Source organism: Chrysemys picta, chromosome 19 (assembly GCF_011386835.1).
Source record: "Chrysemys picta bellii isolate R12L10 chromosome 19, ASM1138683v2, whole genome shotgun sequence".
NCBI lineage: Eukaryota > Metazoa > Chordata > Testudines > Emydidae > Chrysemys > Chrysemys picta.
This window is the reverse complement of record NC_088809.1, coordinates 12,929,985-12,945,191: the sequence shown is the minus strand read 5'-3', so window position 1 is coordinate 12,945,191 and position 15,207 is coordinate 12,929,985. Positions and strand designations below refer to the sequence as shown.

General features: G+C 43.4%; 1 protein-coding gene across 7 annotated transcripts in view; it reads right to left on the bottom strand.

Annotated features, from left to right (window-relative positions):
- The window catches only part of LOC101935768 (merlin-like), a 35,419-nt gene that overhangs the window by 4,584 nt on the left and 15,628 nt on the right, over window positions 1-15,207 (bottom strand). For 4 of the 7 annotated variants that reach the window (XM_065572751.1, XM_065572750.1, XM_065572752.1 and 1 more), the window contains 13 exons: window positions 13,850-13,933; window positions 12,795-12,863; window positions 12,455-12,537; window positions 11,144-11,219; window positions 10,107-10,244; window positions 8,206-8,280; window positions 7,642-7,713; window positions 6,889-7,002; window positions 6,277-6,399; window positions 5,106-5,323; window positions 4,070-4,172; window positions 2,840-2,967; window positions 255-405 (listed from right to left, as the gene is read on the bottom strand). In XM_065572751.1, coding sequence (XP_065428823.1) covers window positions 255-405; window positions 2,840-2,967; window positions 4,070-4,172; window positions 5,106-5,323; window positions 6,277-6,399; window positions 6,889-7,002; window positions 7,642-7,713; window positions 8,206-8,280; window positions 10,107-10,244; window positions 11,144-11,219; window positions 12,455-12,537; window positions 12,795-12,863; window positions 13,850-13,933 — 1,434 coding nt within the window. The remainder of the gene's footprint in view (window positions 1-254; window positions 406-2,839; window positions 2,968-4,069; window positions 4,173-5,105; window positions 5,324-6,276; window positions 6,400-6,888; window positions 7,003-7,641; window positions 7,714-8,205; window positions 8,281-10,106; window positions 10,245-11,143; window positions 11,220-12,454; window positions 12,538-12,794; window positions 12,864-13,849; window positions 13,934-15,207) is intronic. The other 3 variants (XM_024099734.3, XM_042857791.2, XM_042857790.2) reach the window with 1 other exon arrangement.

The window sequence follows — 15,207 nt, the reverse complement described above, 5'->3', positions numbered from 1 at the left end:
CTTCCAGCGGAAAATGCCACTTTTAATGTCTCCAGACCCACTTTTCACATTTTATTATCAATAGAGAGAGTGAATGTGTGTTTCATACCAAAATATGAAGTATATGTTTAGCATATGCTTTTAGAAACATTATAGGGATTCTAATGTCCCTTTGTTTATGGTGTTAACTGAACCTTCTATATTTATTAGTTTCTACTGCATGAGTAAGCTTATCTGTTATTCTTATTATAAAACCTATATTTAGGGTTACATACATTTCCTATTGAACGATCCAAGGATCCAAGAACTTCATTCCAGTGAGAGTAGAGCCCATTTTGTTTTTCCTCTAGTTTCAGTGCATGGATTTCTGACTTCAGCTCTTTCAATCGATCTTCAAATTTTTTGCTCTTTTCCAAGTAATCTAACCTGCAAGCCACACAGGGAGAGAAGACGACAAAATATGAATCTAATTAGCCAGTGGTAGCTCTAAAGGACAAGTGCAGAGTCCTGCAAGTAGGACGGAAGAGTCCCATTCATTGTTACAGACTAGGGACCGAATGGCTAGGAAGCAGTTCTACAGAAAAGGACGTAGGGGTTACAGTGGACGAGAAGCTGGATATGAGTCGACAGTGTGCCCTTGTTGCCAAGAAGGCTAATGGCATTTTGGGCTGTATAAGTAAGGGCATTGCCAGCAGATCAAGGGACGTGATCATTCCCCTCTATTTGACATTGGTGAGGCCTCATCTGGAGTACTGTGTCCAGTTTTGGGCCCCACACCACAAGAAGGATGTGGAAAAATTGGAAAGGGTCCAGTGGAGCGCAATAAAAATGATTAGGGGGCTGGAGCACATGACTTATGAGGAGAGGCTGAGGGAACTGGGATTGTTTAGTCTCCAGAAGAGAAGAATGAGGGGGGATTTGATAGCTGCTTTCAACTACCTGAAAGGGGGTTCCAAAGAGGATGGATCTAGACTGTTCTCAGTGATACCTGATGACAGAACAAGGAGTAATGGTCTCAAGTTGCAGTGGGGGAGGTTTAGGTTGGATATTAGGAAAAACTTTTTCACTAGTAGGGTGGTGAAGCACTGGAATGCGTTACCTAGGGAGGTGGTGGAATCTCCATCCTTAGAGGTTTTTAAGGTCAGGCTTGACAAAGCCCTGTCTGGGATGATTTAGTTGGGAATTGGTCCTGCTTTGAGCAGGGGGTTGGACTAGATGACCTCCTGAGGTCCCTTCCAACCCTGATATTCTATGATTCTAAAGGAGGGTTTTGTAGTTTTTACATTCATCTATTTTGTAAGGGCAATTTGTAAGACATTTTCATTCATAGCTTCTGGGGCAAAACCCATCCCCATTGTAAATCCACTTATCTTACATCAGAAATTAATTTGACACTTGAAGTTATTCAACTGACAGTCAATAACTTCATCCGATTTGTATTTTATTTAGTCTGATATTTGCTCCAAATGGGCCTGGACCTCTGTTCTCCAATTGTTTCATTACAGGGAAAGGCTTTCAGTGACCCTGACTTCTCTTTCGTTGTCATTACATTCATTCTGAACTGCTGACAGCACCAGCAGGAAGTTTACAGATTTGGGTCTGCTTGCGGAGGGAGGTTTGCTTTAACTGGGAGAAGTCAGAACAAAGGGGAATGGTTAGAAATGTAAGCTCAGGCTATGGGCTGCATGGGAAACCTGTGAAGAAACATTTACTTCCAGATGATCACAGCAAGACCTGCTCCCTTTCAACTAGAAATCCAGCAGTCACACACAGAATCTCCTGTTAGGTGTTATTAAACAGTTGGAGAACCAGCTTTATATAGGAATCTGCAGAATCATAGAGGGTCCCACAATAGGTATAGGTAAGACAAAGTCTGTCTGCATCCATCTGTTGTCTCTGGTCTTCTACTTAGATCATAAGCTCTTTGGGGGCAGGGACCATCTGTTTGTTTTGTGACTGGACATTGCCTAGCACAATGGAGTCCTGGTCCATGGCTGGGGTCCTAGGCACAACCATGATGCAAATAAGTGTACTAGCTCCTTGCATTGTCAGCTAATGTACTATCAGAACATTAATGCATTTCAATCAGTCAGATACCGATAATGCTGAAGTTATTTGGCTCCATATGGGGGTATCTGGGCTGTGATATACAGGAAGTTAGGCTAGCTGACTAATGGGCTCTTCTGACGATAAACTCTATGAAAGCATAGCATACTTTATAGTGCATGCGGAGTGAAAGCTTTTTTTTTTTTTTTTTTTTTTTTTTAAAGAGTGAGTCTTGCCACTTTATGTCCATTTGCCCACAATGCAGCTTATAAACCATTTTAACATTCAAGATAGCCACAGAACCAACTTGATATTCTCCAAGATCTGTGTTGGCAAGCAAGTGTAATATCTAGGAACATTTTGAATAGTCTTTTGGTAGATTTTTAAAGCCACTTTTCACAGGAATGTAGGAAAGACCATAACAGAACAATGGTTCCCGTAGTCCAGTATACAGTCTACAATGGGGCAAAGGAAAGGAAAGCCCTCTCAATGCACCAGTCAGTTGTTTCCATCCTCCTGCATACTCATATCAGAGCATAGTGCTTTGCCCCTAGACAATGTATTCCTTTAAATCCCAGATCTCTGTACTCTTCATGGCTAGATGCCAAGAAAACATCTTTTCTCCTTCTAAAAAGCTAATGTGTTACAGAGCTGATGCTATTACTTCTGTATAAGGCAATCACCCATATGTATTGTGGGGAACAATCCTGCACTGGTAGGAGGATACATCAGGAGACATAACCGGTATTTTCCACCTCTAATTTCCCAGGTTAAGACTCCCTAGTTTATTTACATCTTAGGAGTGTTCCAGTACCTCTCTCTTTCTATCTCAAAGGACAGTCTCTTCAGATCTACATCTTTTAAATCCATCTTTACAGATCCTTTGTCAAAGTTGACATCTCTGGTGTCAGCAGGTGAATGATGAGGATACCGGGCCACATGCTAAAAGATGCAAGATAATCAAAAAAAGAGTTTGTTCCATTAACAATAAAATTAGAACATTTGTTTTTAATTTCAAGTATATTTCTAGCTTCTACAAAAATCTCACACGCGGTCTCCCAAATTGATGTCTTCCCATTGATTCTAAAGATGGCTGTAGGCATTCATATCCCTTTCCTCCCTGGCTGGCTGGCCCTAAACAAATCTTTTTGAAATAAAATGTTAGCCTTCAATGAAATACATTACAATGCATACAGACTGTGTGCCAATGCGAGAGAAGCAGCATGGCTGGAATGTTTCCCATCTAGTTTTTAAACTTCGTGGATATCACACAGAGTGCAGCATGTGCATAGATTGGCTTCCCCATAAGAAGGAGTAATGGCATTTGCTCCTGGCACCTCAGGTCACAGTGGCAAATACTGCTTCTGTGCAAGCCCACAGCTTTACTTTAAACACAGGCCAGGAGGAAGAAACTTTCATCTTATCCGGTTATGCTCACAAAAATAAAAGCTAAAGTACTGAGGAGTCTGGCACTTTTGAAAATGGGACTCGGACGCTTTTGAAAATTTTACCCTAAATTGCTTGCCCTAGTTCACATAGTGACACAGTGGCAAAGAACGGAGTAGAACCCGACTGTCCCAATCCTCTGTTTTGACAATGCAGATTCCCTCTTTTGCTATACTGGAGCATACAAAAGAAGTTTGAAGCCGCAGACAAGTTTTCATCCACAAAGCTCCTTTTCTGAGCCCTTCCTAAAGTTCTCTCAATGTCACTCAGTTTCCATATTTCACTTCTGTCAGTACGACATCCAGGTATCCTTAAATTGCAAACATCTCTGGGTACTGTGTATGCTACGTGATTAACAGTGATGGTGATAGATAGATATTCCTTAAATTGTCATGATATGTTAAAATTGTGAAGTCCAAAGACTGCAAAGTACAAAGAGGTTACAAATACATCAGCTTGGTAACAAAGTGTCTTGAGCAAGCTTCATGGATAATGTGTATTTACTTGTTAGTTACATTGTATCTACATTGAAATGATGATTGGTTATTTGTCCACTCTCCAATAAAGGGCTGCCCAGAATGTAAACTGGGTAACTTACAAGATAATTAAGCTTAGTTACATCCAGAAGTTTCTGCTTTGCTTTTCGTTCAGCTTCCCTGGCTTCATGCAGATCCTGTTTTAGATGTTCAGCTTCTTTGGCTCTGTCAGACAAACATATTGTGAACGTTAGGTGGTAGATTTCAAACATGTGGCAACACACTGAGTTCATACACCTAGCTGGTTTCCTGAGAGACATCCGTTAGCCTTCGAAATAGTCTCCACAGGTTAAAGCCTGATTGCATGGGACATTGTAAACTGGACAAAGCACAAGAAGAGGTGATTGCGGGAACAGTCCTGCATTAGCTGGCTGATTTAATAGATCTTTTCTATCTCTAATTCCTATGGGCCCAGTTCTTGTAATCTCTGGGCCCTCAACCATTATCTGACATCAAAGATCCTCTTTGGGATACTTTTCAGACAAGCAAGTGCTCCCTGTTTTGGGAAAATGTTGTTTAACACCATACTAGCATAAGTAAAGTGCCATCAGGTACCAGGGTGATAAGAACTTTACAAATACCTGTAACAACAACAAATAACATGAGGCACGCCCTGTATTTTAGGATAGCACTGAGCCCTCGCATTCTATACATGTGCGAACAATAGAATATACATAATCTACAACAGTGTCTATATTAAGTGCATTACACTGGGTTAGGAACCCCATAATAGAATCCTGCAAACCGCTTATAAGTTTAAACTCTTCTAATTAGCATGGTTCTAGCGTTCACAAGGCTTTACATTTACGTTTAGACTCTCCATTAGTAGCCCTCAGTCTTTCGATAATGCTAAGGAGGAGTGGCTGCATAGTTACAGTTAAAACTCTACAGCTGAGGATGCAATTTTTGTTAAAATTTCTGGCACTAATTTCAAATTCACTGGTACAAGGTGGGAATGAACAAGATGCACAAAGCTGTGAAGTGTCACCTGGGGAATTCCTCCTTCCACACGTAAACTCTAGGAAGATAGTCCCACAGTATATCCACAAGTGCCATGGCTGACAGATGCCACCCACCAGACCCACGAGCAAATCTAACCTTCGATCAGACTCTTTCACCAGTTTTACTGCAATCAGCTCTGTCTCCCGCATCTTCTGCTCCATCAGACGCTTCTCCTCCTTGGTTTTCAGTGCTGTGATCTCCAACCTCTGCCGCTCTTGCTCAGCTTCTGCAGCATTCTGGGCCAGCAGTTTGGCCTCTTCTTCTGCAATCTGAGCTTTCTCGGCCAGCAGCTCTGCTGTTTCCTGGGACCGGAGCTAGAAAGAGACCGGATTTATCTTAGCTACTATGATGCAACATTTAGAAAGGAAAAATAGCTAGAGTCAGCTTAGAAGCAGGAGGTCTTTCCCCTGCAGATCATCATAATATTAACCCTTAACATACCAAGGATCATTATATTCGTCCTTAGCCCTCTTTACTGAGGGCCTAGAGCCAAGTAAACATTTCCAGGATGTCTAGTCTCCCTCTGCTCCAGTATTCTTGCCTTCCACTCTCCTTCACTCCTTCCATCGTATAAGACCTCTCCTCCTTTACTCAGCACTGGACTAAGACGTCTCCCAAATGGGCAGAGCCTAGTGAACTCTGCCTGCCTCCTTTCAGCTACCAGTCCCACCTGCTACCGGCTTCTCCACAGCTTCAGTTCCTGATGCAGCCTGCTTTCCTCTCCCTCTGGCTCCAGGCCTGAACAAGGTGTTGGCAGAAAAATCAGGGGGAAGTGGATGGTACCCAGCAAATTGAGATTGGGGGCAGGCCTGGCTCCCTGCAAGAGTGCAAGCATGCCCTGCCTCCCAGAAAATCTCCCTCCTTTCCTTAACAATAACCCTCAGGGCACATCTACACTGCAATAAGAGACCTGTGGCATTGCCGTGGCTGGCCCCGGTCAGCCAACTCAGGCTGCAGAGCTAAAAATTGCAGTGTCAATGTTCGAACTTGGGCTGGAACCCGGGGTCTGAGACCCCATGAGGACAGAGGGTCTCAAAGCCTGTGTTCCAGCCCGAGCCCAAACAGCTACACTGCAATTTTTAGCCCTGCAGCCTGAGCCCTGTGACCCAGAGTCAATTGACCTGGGCTCTGAGACTCAGTCCCATAGGTTTTTAATTGCAGTACAGATATTCCCTCAGTGTCCTAGCTAACGCCACAGGAAAAGGAGCTAATAAATCTTGACTTCGCCCAAGGCCAGATGACATTCACAGACTACTGCAATGCTCACCAGTGCCTCGTTGGCTTGCCTGGCTTCATCTTCCATCTGGAAGAGGCGCCTTTCCAGCTCTTCTTTGGCTCGCTCTGCTTCTTCTCTGAGCTGCTTCTCCCTGGCCAGCCTTTGAGTCTCCATCTGGAAAGATAATGAGTGACGCTCACCGACTGGGACTGCAGAGCAAACTGGGTAAATATTTCTAGAGAACTGAAAGCTGTCCGGCTGCTGCACGGCTATTTGCTACTATCAGGGCATCTTGCAAATTGCCAGGGCAGTTCATCTGTATTGAATCCGACAGCTGGTGAGCCTGGTTATTTAAAAGTGCTGTCCATATGGAGCACTTGCGCAGGTGTAGTACAAAGGGAGGAGTGACACATGAGCATCCCTCTACCACAGATACCACCCATGCACAACACACATACTGTATCCTCTGACATTCCACACCTCCCACAGCTGCTCATATTCTCAGTCCCTCCACATGCATCAACACAGACACCACTGAGAGCGCACACACACATACACAAATTCATCTCTGCTCATGATATGAACAAGTAGGGTGAAGAATAACATATGTGTAGTGAATGGAATAATAAATACTTTCAGCAACAAGGAGCAGAAGGAACCTACTTTTTTTCTAGCCTTTTCCTCCCTGGCCTGAGCTTTCATTTGCTGGATCTCGATGGAGTCCACTTTTCTCCTTCTCATGAACAAGTCATGGTTTCCAATGCACAACTGTAAAATCTGCAAAAAGCAAAGCAATTGCAACACAAGTGAGTTGCAGTGAGCTGGGTGAAGAGCACCGCACAGGAATGCAAACACATCTCCTACTTGGGGGCGAACTTCAGAGTCATCAGGAGCTAGCAATTCCTCCCCCTCCAATAAAAGTGACAATTAGTTTTGTAGGTTTCTAGCCTAGCAAGTCAAGGTAAGGCACATCTTTAGTCAGCAAATATATGATTTGGACAGGTTCAGAACAGGCTGAAAGTCTCTTTCCTTATTCAGTCACCTTCTCTGGCACCAATTTCTCCTCCAGTTCTGCTGGTGTAAGAGAGGGAAATGGAACTAGTCGGGGTGGGGGCATATGAGGGAGAAGAGCAGTAGTGGCATGGCAGGTCATCTGCAGAAGACCCTCCACAGGTGCATAATAAGATGAGGGCTCTGCAGGTTGGGAAAGGATATGGTTAGCTAGGGAGAGGACTGAGCCGGTGTCTTCCCCCATCAATCCCATAGGGATATTTCAATGAAAGATAACGGCAACCCAGTCAGCAGTATCGTATGCTGCTTCCCTTTCCTTGTTGTTCCTTGAGGAAATGAGAATCCACAGAAGCACCGCTCCTGAGGAAGCAAAGGGGGCATCCTGCCTTCCCACAATGCCCTTGCCTTAGATCTGCAGGATTTCCCTGTGGCTCTCTGGTCTTTTACACAGTTGGTGAGTCTCCTCCCATGCCCATTCTAAAAAAAGAGGGCAAAGTCACCCACAAACAGAATAATTTAAGAGGAAAAAAGCAAGTGTTCAGACAGACAAAGTTTCTTGGTCCCCGGGTGGGTTCTCTCATGTAGGGCACAATATGGTAGACCAGTTTCTCTCATTAATTTTTATAAAATAAAATAAATAAATTAATGGAGATATCCCATCTCCTAGAACTGGAAGGGACTCTGAGAGGTCATTGAGTCCAGCCCCCTGCCTTCACTAGCAGGACCAAGTACTGATTTTGCCCCAGATCCCTAAGTGGCCCCCTCAAGGATTGAACTCACAACCCTGGGTTGTCACTAAATCACTGCAACACTAATTTTTATTATGGCTTTAGGCCTCTTAAGTACCAATACTCATGACACACATGACCATGGCGGTATCCTGAATAAGATTTCTCATTCTGATATCAATCAATGCAACTGAAATTGTTACTACATTCAGATTTTTTAAAAGAGCAGCAGCCCACTTACCAGTTTGTTCACTTTGAGCTGCGAGGAAAAGAATTTGAAAACTTCTGCTTTTTTATCAAGAGGTTTAATAGTTAGCTGGGAAAAAAAAAAGGAAGCAGAAAAGTCTGGATCAATAAAAAGTTGAAACTACTGAATACTATTTCTACAGCAGACAATAACGAACCCACACCTACGTGAAAGTATTATCCGCAGCATAGAGGGGAAATTGAGGCAAGACGTTAATGATTGCTCGAGACCTCAGAGAATCGGAGCCAGAGTTGGGATTAGACAACAAGAGTTCTTGGTTTCCAGTCCTGCAATCAGATTGCTAAGGGATTTTAGAAGTTGAAGCTGCCAGCAATGGGACCAGTTAGTGCCAGCTGTGACAGTGGCTTTGTGATGAACTGGATTGAGGCCATCAAATTCAATGGTCATCATTATAATGAAGTTATTATTAATCTCTAGAAGTTGTCTTTTTAACAAATTTAACACTCCAAGCCTGCCCTTGTGAAGTATCCAACACCACTCTGGTTAGGGTGACCAGATGTCCTGATTTTATAGACAGTCCCGATTTTTGGGTCTTTTTCTTATATAGGCTCCTATTATCCCCAACCCCCATTCCGATTTTTCACACTTGCTGTCTGGTCACCCTAACTCTGGTTATAAACCAAACAAACAGGAAATACACAACAAAAGGCCTGAAGGATAAAATCTGGACATCAGGACCCGTTCACGGAACTTTTCCTTATTCAGAGTCCATCTCCCAAATTGTTTTCTGAGGGGTAAGTGAAAAAGGGCTATATTGCAAGGGGGCCAGCACAGTGTTTCACTTCCTATGTTGAATTCAACTCAACAGTACAATAAAAGCAGCTCCCTTCTTTTAGATCCTGGCCTTTGCTGTGACTCATGAATTAGCACTCTATTCCGATTCACTCATTTGCATTTTGTTGCATAATCTCAGCGCCGGTCATCTGATTTCAGATACGGTTTCACTGAGATTATAAATAAAACTGGTTATAGCTCATTTTACTCTGTGGGTAACAGTCATTCAAACATCTTGCCCAAAGCAAGGCTGTGTTTGAATCGTAGAAGATAATGAATGTTTTAATACATGCACACCTCTAACTTTGGATTTACACCAGAGCAGAATTTGGACCCCAATTTGAAAGGACTCATTGAAAAGAAAGGGACAGACTATGCTCCGCTTTTATTGTTAATTCCTGGGGATTCCAGTGCTGATGTTTTCTCCTGATCAGTCTTCCAGTTAACTGAAATATTGCTCTCTCTCACACCTTCCCCTCCACACACACACACCCTTCTTTGTATGGGGGATGATCTGTAATCTCTTTAAAGCCAACTGAACTTTTATGAAATGTGCTGGATTTATAGCTCTGGAGATGGAAGTCTTCTACTTATTCACAGAACAGATAGAGTGCAGGTAGAAAATGCCAATGCCTCCCTACATGCCCTCTCTTGCCATGGTCCCTCCAGGTCAGGATGGAGGCACTAGCTCTGTAAATGAAGACAGAGTTCAGTCTTCATGGATCATTCAATCCTTGGCTTCTCCACAGGGGCAACTGGAACCAATCATGGTGGCTTTTGTAGGCCTTATCTTCTGGAAAATGAACACAAACCAACACACTTTTTTCACAGGTCAAAGAGCCATCAGATTGCAATGAGGTCCTCAGTTTTCAGGGAGGGCTGAGCACCCATAGCTCCCCTGGAAACCAATGGGTGCTACAGGTACTCAGCACCTCGGGGGAGGGGGGAAATTAGGCCCATAATTCTGAGTTTTGTTACAAATCCCCCATCCTCATTTTTTTTCAGCTGTTCAGACAGACAGACTGCTTCCAATCTATTACAAGAATCCCTGTGTGTGCACACGCAACCGCAAAGAGAGTAATAGGTTAGATCCATCCTACCTCTTTCTCACTATAGGAAATGTTTCTGATACCACTCCATTCAAAAGACTTATTTGGAGAGAACCTGTTATTTATGCTGTAGACGTGAATACCTTTAGCATCAACTCCAAGTAGGAGATCTGTGTCGCTCTTATTTTGCTGCAAAGGAATACAATAAATTATGAACACCACCATTTCTAGTGGCATGTACAACCACACTCCAGCAGCTTGTTTATTCTAAGCAATTTATTTTATATTTTAGAGGCTAGTGTCTCCACCATATAAGAGGTTTATTAGTCTGCTGCCACCTCTAGCCAACAGGCCTGGTCCTTTAGCTTAGCCAGTAGAAGCACATAGTTTTAGATACAGAGATCCCAGTCTCAGTCACCATAGGTGACCCAGGGCCGCCCAGAGGATTCAGGGGGCCTGGGGTCTTCAGCAGCGGGGGGCCCCTGCCATCTAATTGCCGCCGAAGACACAGCACTTCGGCGGCGGGTCCCGGGGCAGAAGGACCCCTCCGCCCCGGGTCTTCAGGGCACTTGGGTGGCGGGTCCCGGAGCGGAAGGACCCCCCGCCGCCGAATTGCCGCCGAAGACCCACAGCAGAAGCAGCTCCGGGGTCCCAGGCCCCACGAGAGTTTTCCAGGGCCCCCGGAGCGAGTAAAGGACCCTGCTCCAGGGGCCCCGAAAAACTCTTGTTGGAGCCCCTGCAGGGCCTGGGGCAAATTGCCCCACTTGCCCCCCCCGTCTGGGCAGCCCTGAGGTGACCTCACTAGGCTGTCATCACATGCTGATATCAAAGACCTTTTACAGACATTATATAATTAAGCCTAATAGTTCTATTCACAGGAACTTATTGTATTTATTTTGCAGACCAGTAAGCTGAGAGAGTAGTGTGTCCGTGGCCACATGGCCAGTCAGTGGCAGAGGTGGAAACAGAACCTATGAATCCTAGTTCTAAAGTCCCCTGCTTCAAGTATCAGGAAACACTGGCCCTCACTGGGCTGAAGATAATGAATCTATAGCAAATAATAATACAGCTTAATATGATACACTTACAGCAATAGGAAAGTAATTGACACCATACATCTCCAAGTCCTGAGCAATTTTCAAATAGTTCATCTTTGCTTCATCCCTAGAAAGCACAACAGTGATTACACTTGGAAATTCAAGTAAATTCCAACCAATTTTCCTCTTCAAAATAGTAATGGAAAATTAGAGGAGAGAGCAATCCTAACCAGGTGACTGGGTCTTTTGCTCCTTTGTAATTTGGTTTACTTGTGCTTAAGTTTTGCTGTACAGCTTTTAAGATCTGCACTGTTAAGTGCATGATCTATTGCTGACAGCTTAACCAGTGCAATCTACCCCAGATGAACAGAGTAAAGCTTTACCAACCCTGTTTGAGTCACATATAGTATAACCTTTACCCATTACTGGTAACTGGCTCCAATCTCATCTCTGCGTGTCAGTTTTGCCTCTTTCAGATGAGAACAGATGCCGCTGGCTAGAGACCTACTCTAACATGGTCTTCCATGACACAGGAGTTTTCCCCTCAGGAAGTGGTTCACTGAGAAGTATTGCTGTAAGAGGCTCCAAAAAACATTTTGCATTAAAGTCCAAAAGCACAGCGAAGCTGCCCTTTGACTAACAGAGAAAGTCTTTCAGCCACTCATCAACCTCATTGCCATTCTTCTTTCAAGGCAGGCAAAATAATAAATACTGAGGAGAGAATGTTAATGTGCATCCAGGGCAGCTAAATAAAGAACAAATGAATTCAAACAACTTGGGCTAGATCAACTCTGGATGCCTAAAACTCATATTGAGTTTTATTTTATTGCCAAACAAGTTTGAGTACATCACTGTTGGGGTTGTATAAGCCCTGGAACATCGACATGGAACAGCACCAAGACAAACCCCATGATTCTTGCACAGGTGGATTCACACCCCCCCCCCCATCTTGGTTCCTAGCTAAGTAGACTCGTGCCTCTATAACCCAAGCAATTTCTCTCGGATTTCCCTAAGCAGGTCTGAGATATAGGGAGGTTCATTCTCTTTAGCTTAACATGGAGCCTGGTATGGCGTGCCTCTGAAACAGGGCCTCAACCCCTCCATTGGCTTCAATGCAAGTCGAAGGCACTAAGTCTCTCTCAGTTGCTCAGCATCTGGTATGAGCAGGATCTTAGTACCAAAATATTGTATTTTTCCATTCAGTAATAAATGTTCCTATTAGGAATACAATGTTGATAAACCAACATAAATGGGGGTCAGACACCCATCCGCTGACTTATACCTGTAAAACCCAACTGAAGTCAAGTGGGCTGTACTGATGTAATGGATATGTCTATGATCTCCCAAGGAGTGTTACAGTACCTGGCAATACCCCTGTGCTCTGCATACCAAGCTGATATCTTTTCTTCCCACATGTCTGCTGTCATCTGATACTGCCTGAGGACCTACAGAGCAGGGAAGGAGTTGGTTTTCTTTTGAACATATGAAGACGTGTGCTGCCAGTGGGGTGTTTATTACCTGCCGCTCCCAAACAACAGTGTATAAGTGTCAACAAAGTTCACAGCTGGGACTTCTTGCCAAGTTCAGAGCAAACACACATACACGAACAGTGTGAATTCCTGGGGTTATGGCCAGCCCCATGAAAATATTTGCTTCTTCATGCAGCTAAAAATATTCACGTTCAGGCATGGGAAATACTTACTCTTTTGGGTAACAGCTCTTCTTGGGCAAGAAAGCCTGGCTCATGAAAATTCGGGTCATAGTCACCGTACTGTCACAGGAGAAGACAACAGACTTGGTTAAATACCTGCAGGATGCTGGAGAATTTGGTAGCTGGACAACTTTTGTCTAGAATGACTGCCTCAAGGGGGAAGTACAGCCCAAGTAAATGGGCTTTGTGCAGGGATCCACTAGATGGGTTTGGGGTATGGAATTTGTCGTTAGTCTGTGGCCAAGGCATGTGGCTTCAACAAGCCACTGTTCTAGCCTATGGACTGAAATACTAGGCACAGTCCCTCCGCAGCCCCTTGCAGAAGTTCCAGTCTGTGAAGCCATGTAACTACAGATCCAGTGACTCCTTCCCTGTCCCACCCTCCCACATCCTCCTTCGCCTCAGCTGATCCAGAGGCGACAAGGAGCCCACTTCAGCTGCATTCTGGGGATGTGGTGGCTTTGCTGGCTCAGCTATTCCTCCTGTACACAAACTCACACATGGCTACTGCAATCAGAAGTGCAGAGGGATTGGTGCTGACCTTCTGCCATTGGGCAATTTTGACCCCTGTGAGCATATGGTGGCCTCTGATACTTAAAGATGCTGAATGTCCTCAGTTCCCATTGATTTCAGTAGGAACTGAGGGCAACCAGCCACCTGCAGGATCCATGGACGTCTTTTAAAGAGCCAGGAATAATTTTACATTTTAAATATAAGCTTATACCAAAGTGCTATATACAGATGTTTCAGGGTCAAGATATTCACACTCTGCCTCTTAGCGCAATAGGACAATCCAGAGAACAGGATCTAATTTTAGTCCTCTAACTTGTTAAAAGCATAATGTAAAATAGCAAACAAGCCTCTCTCTCCCCACTTGCAAGTCATTATATAGAATAGAACACTTCTCTTTCTGCAATACCTTCATGTCCCCAGCTGACCTACTTTCTTCACAGCAAAGTTTAACAGTATTGTATGTGTTAGTTAAAACTGTATAATCATGTTTGATAAAAACTGAATAAAAAGAAAAGCCACTTTTGTGCACTAACCTTAGCCTGCACAGCATAAGAAGCCAATAAAACTGTAGCCTCTGGAGAGCAGTAGATTTCTTCATCCAATATCTGTTTCTTAACCTAAAGATGGAAAAACAATACCAAGTTATGAAAGACAATCCAAAAATCAGGACTTAAACTAAGCTTGAAGTGAATCAAACAAGCCCTCACCACAACCTGGTGAGACCAGAAATTAACCGTTATGAGATAATAACAGCAACAAACAAAAATACACCTTAGAAACACAGGATATTCAAAGCTAAGGTTAAATTTACAGGAAACCCAAACCTTTGAAAGTATGGAAATCACAGTTAAGATAGTTTGGCTATCCCCACAGAGATAGCCGTCAGCTATCTACTCGGTCTTGCAGATGATTGAAAAAAAGTGTACTACAGAACATGGATTTTATCATTTGTTTCATGCACACATATCCAATACTAAGTGAAATGATTTCTCACCATGCTAACTTGCACACTTTTCATCTAACTGCTCTAATCTTATGATCCAGGCATATGAGGCTTTTATAGAGAAACACACTAGCTTGGGGTCTAAAGACATGTGACTAGTTGGATGACACATGAATCATAGATGGTGAGCACTCTCCGAAGATCAGGACCCTAATGAAGAGTGAGGAATGATTGCCTTCCATATGCTATCTGTCTATTCAGGAATTTGAAAGATTTGTGTGCACATGTTGTATATGACCATAGAGAAGGCCAGAAAGATGCTCAACCACTGTATGATTAAGATGAAAGTATCCTAGTTATTGAGATCAATGCTAAAATGAAGGCACTTGTTTTGGATAGCTAAAGTACCATATGGTAGAGCATGTTTCTTATTTTCTCAGCACTTCGTTACTGGCACAGAGTTAAGGGCCTTTGGCTACTTTAACTGCGAATTTCCATCTGTCAGAGGTTTGGGTTTCTTGTGAGTTTCATCTTAACTCTGTCCTGGTTTTCTGAAATTTGAATTTTCTCTTAACTCAAATGTTATTGAAAGGTAATATGCATTCAAACCACTAATGTGTGCCTCTAGCCTTCATTTCACTTTAAGCCATTTTTTTTTCTGTGTGAAAATAAAAATGTGTGTCTACCTTACAGTAGATAAAAGGTGCTTTACAAGAGCAAAATATTATCAGAGAGCATCTGAGAATTACTGAGATACAAGATTTTCCTGGAAAACAAGTGTTCAACTAGAGATCAAGGGCCCAATTCTTATGTATACAAAGCCTGCTTTATACCACTCCAGCAATCCAAACAAGCCTCCATTTCCAGGCCCCTCTACACTGCCAGAGTGGTGAAAAACTCCCTGAACGTAAATGAAAATTGTCTCAGAAGTAACTGTTAAAACTGAAG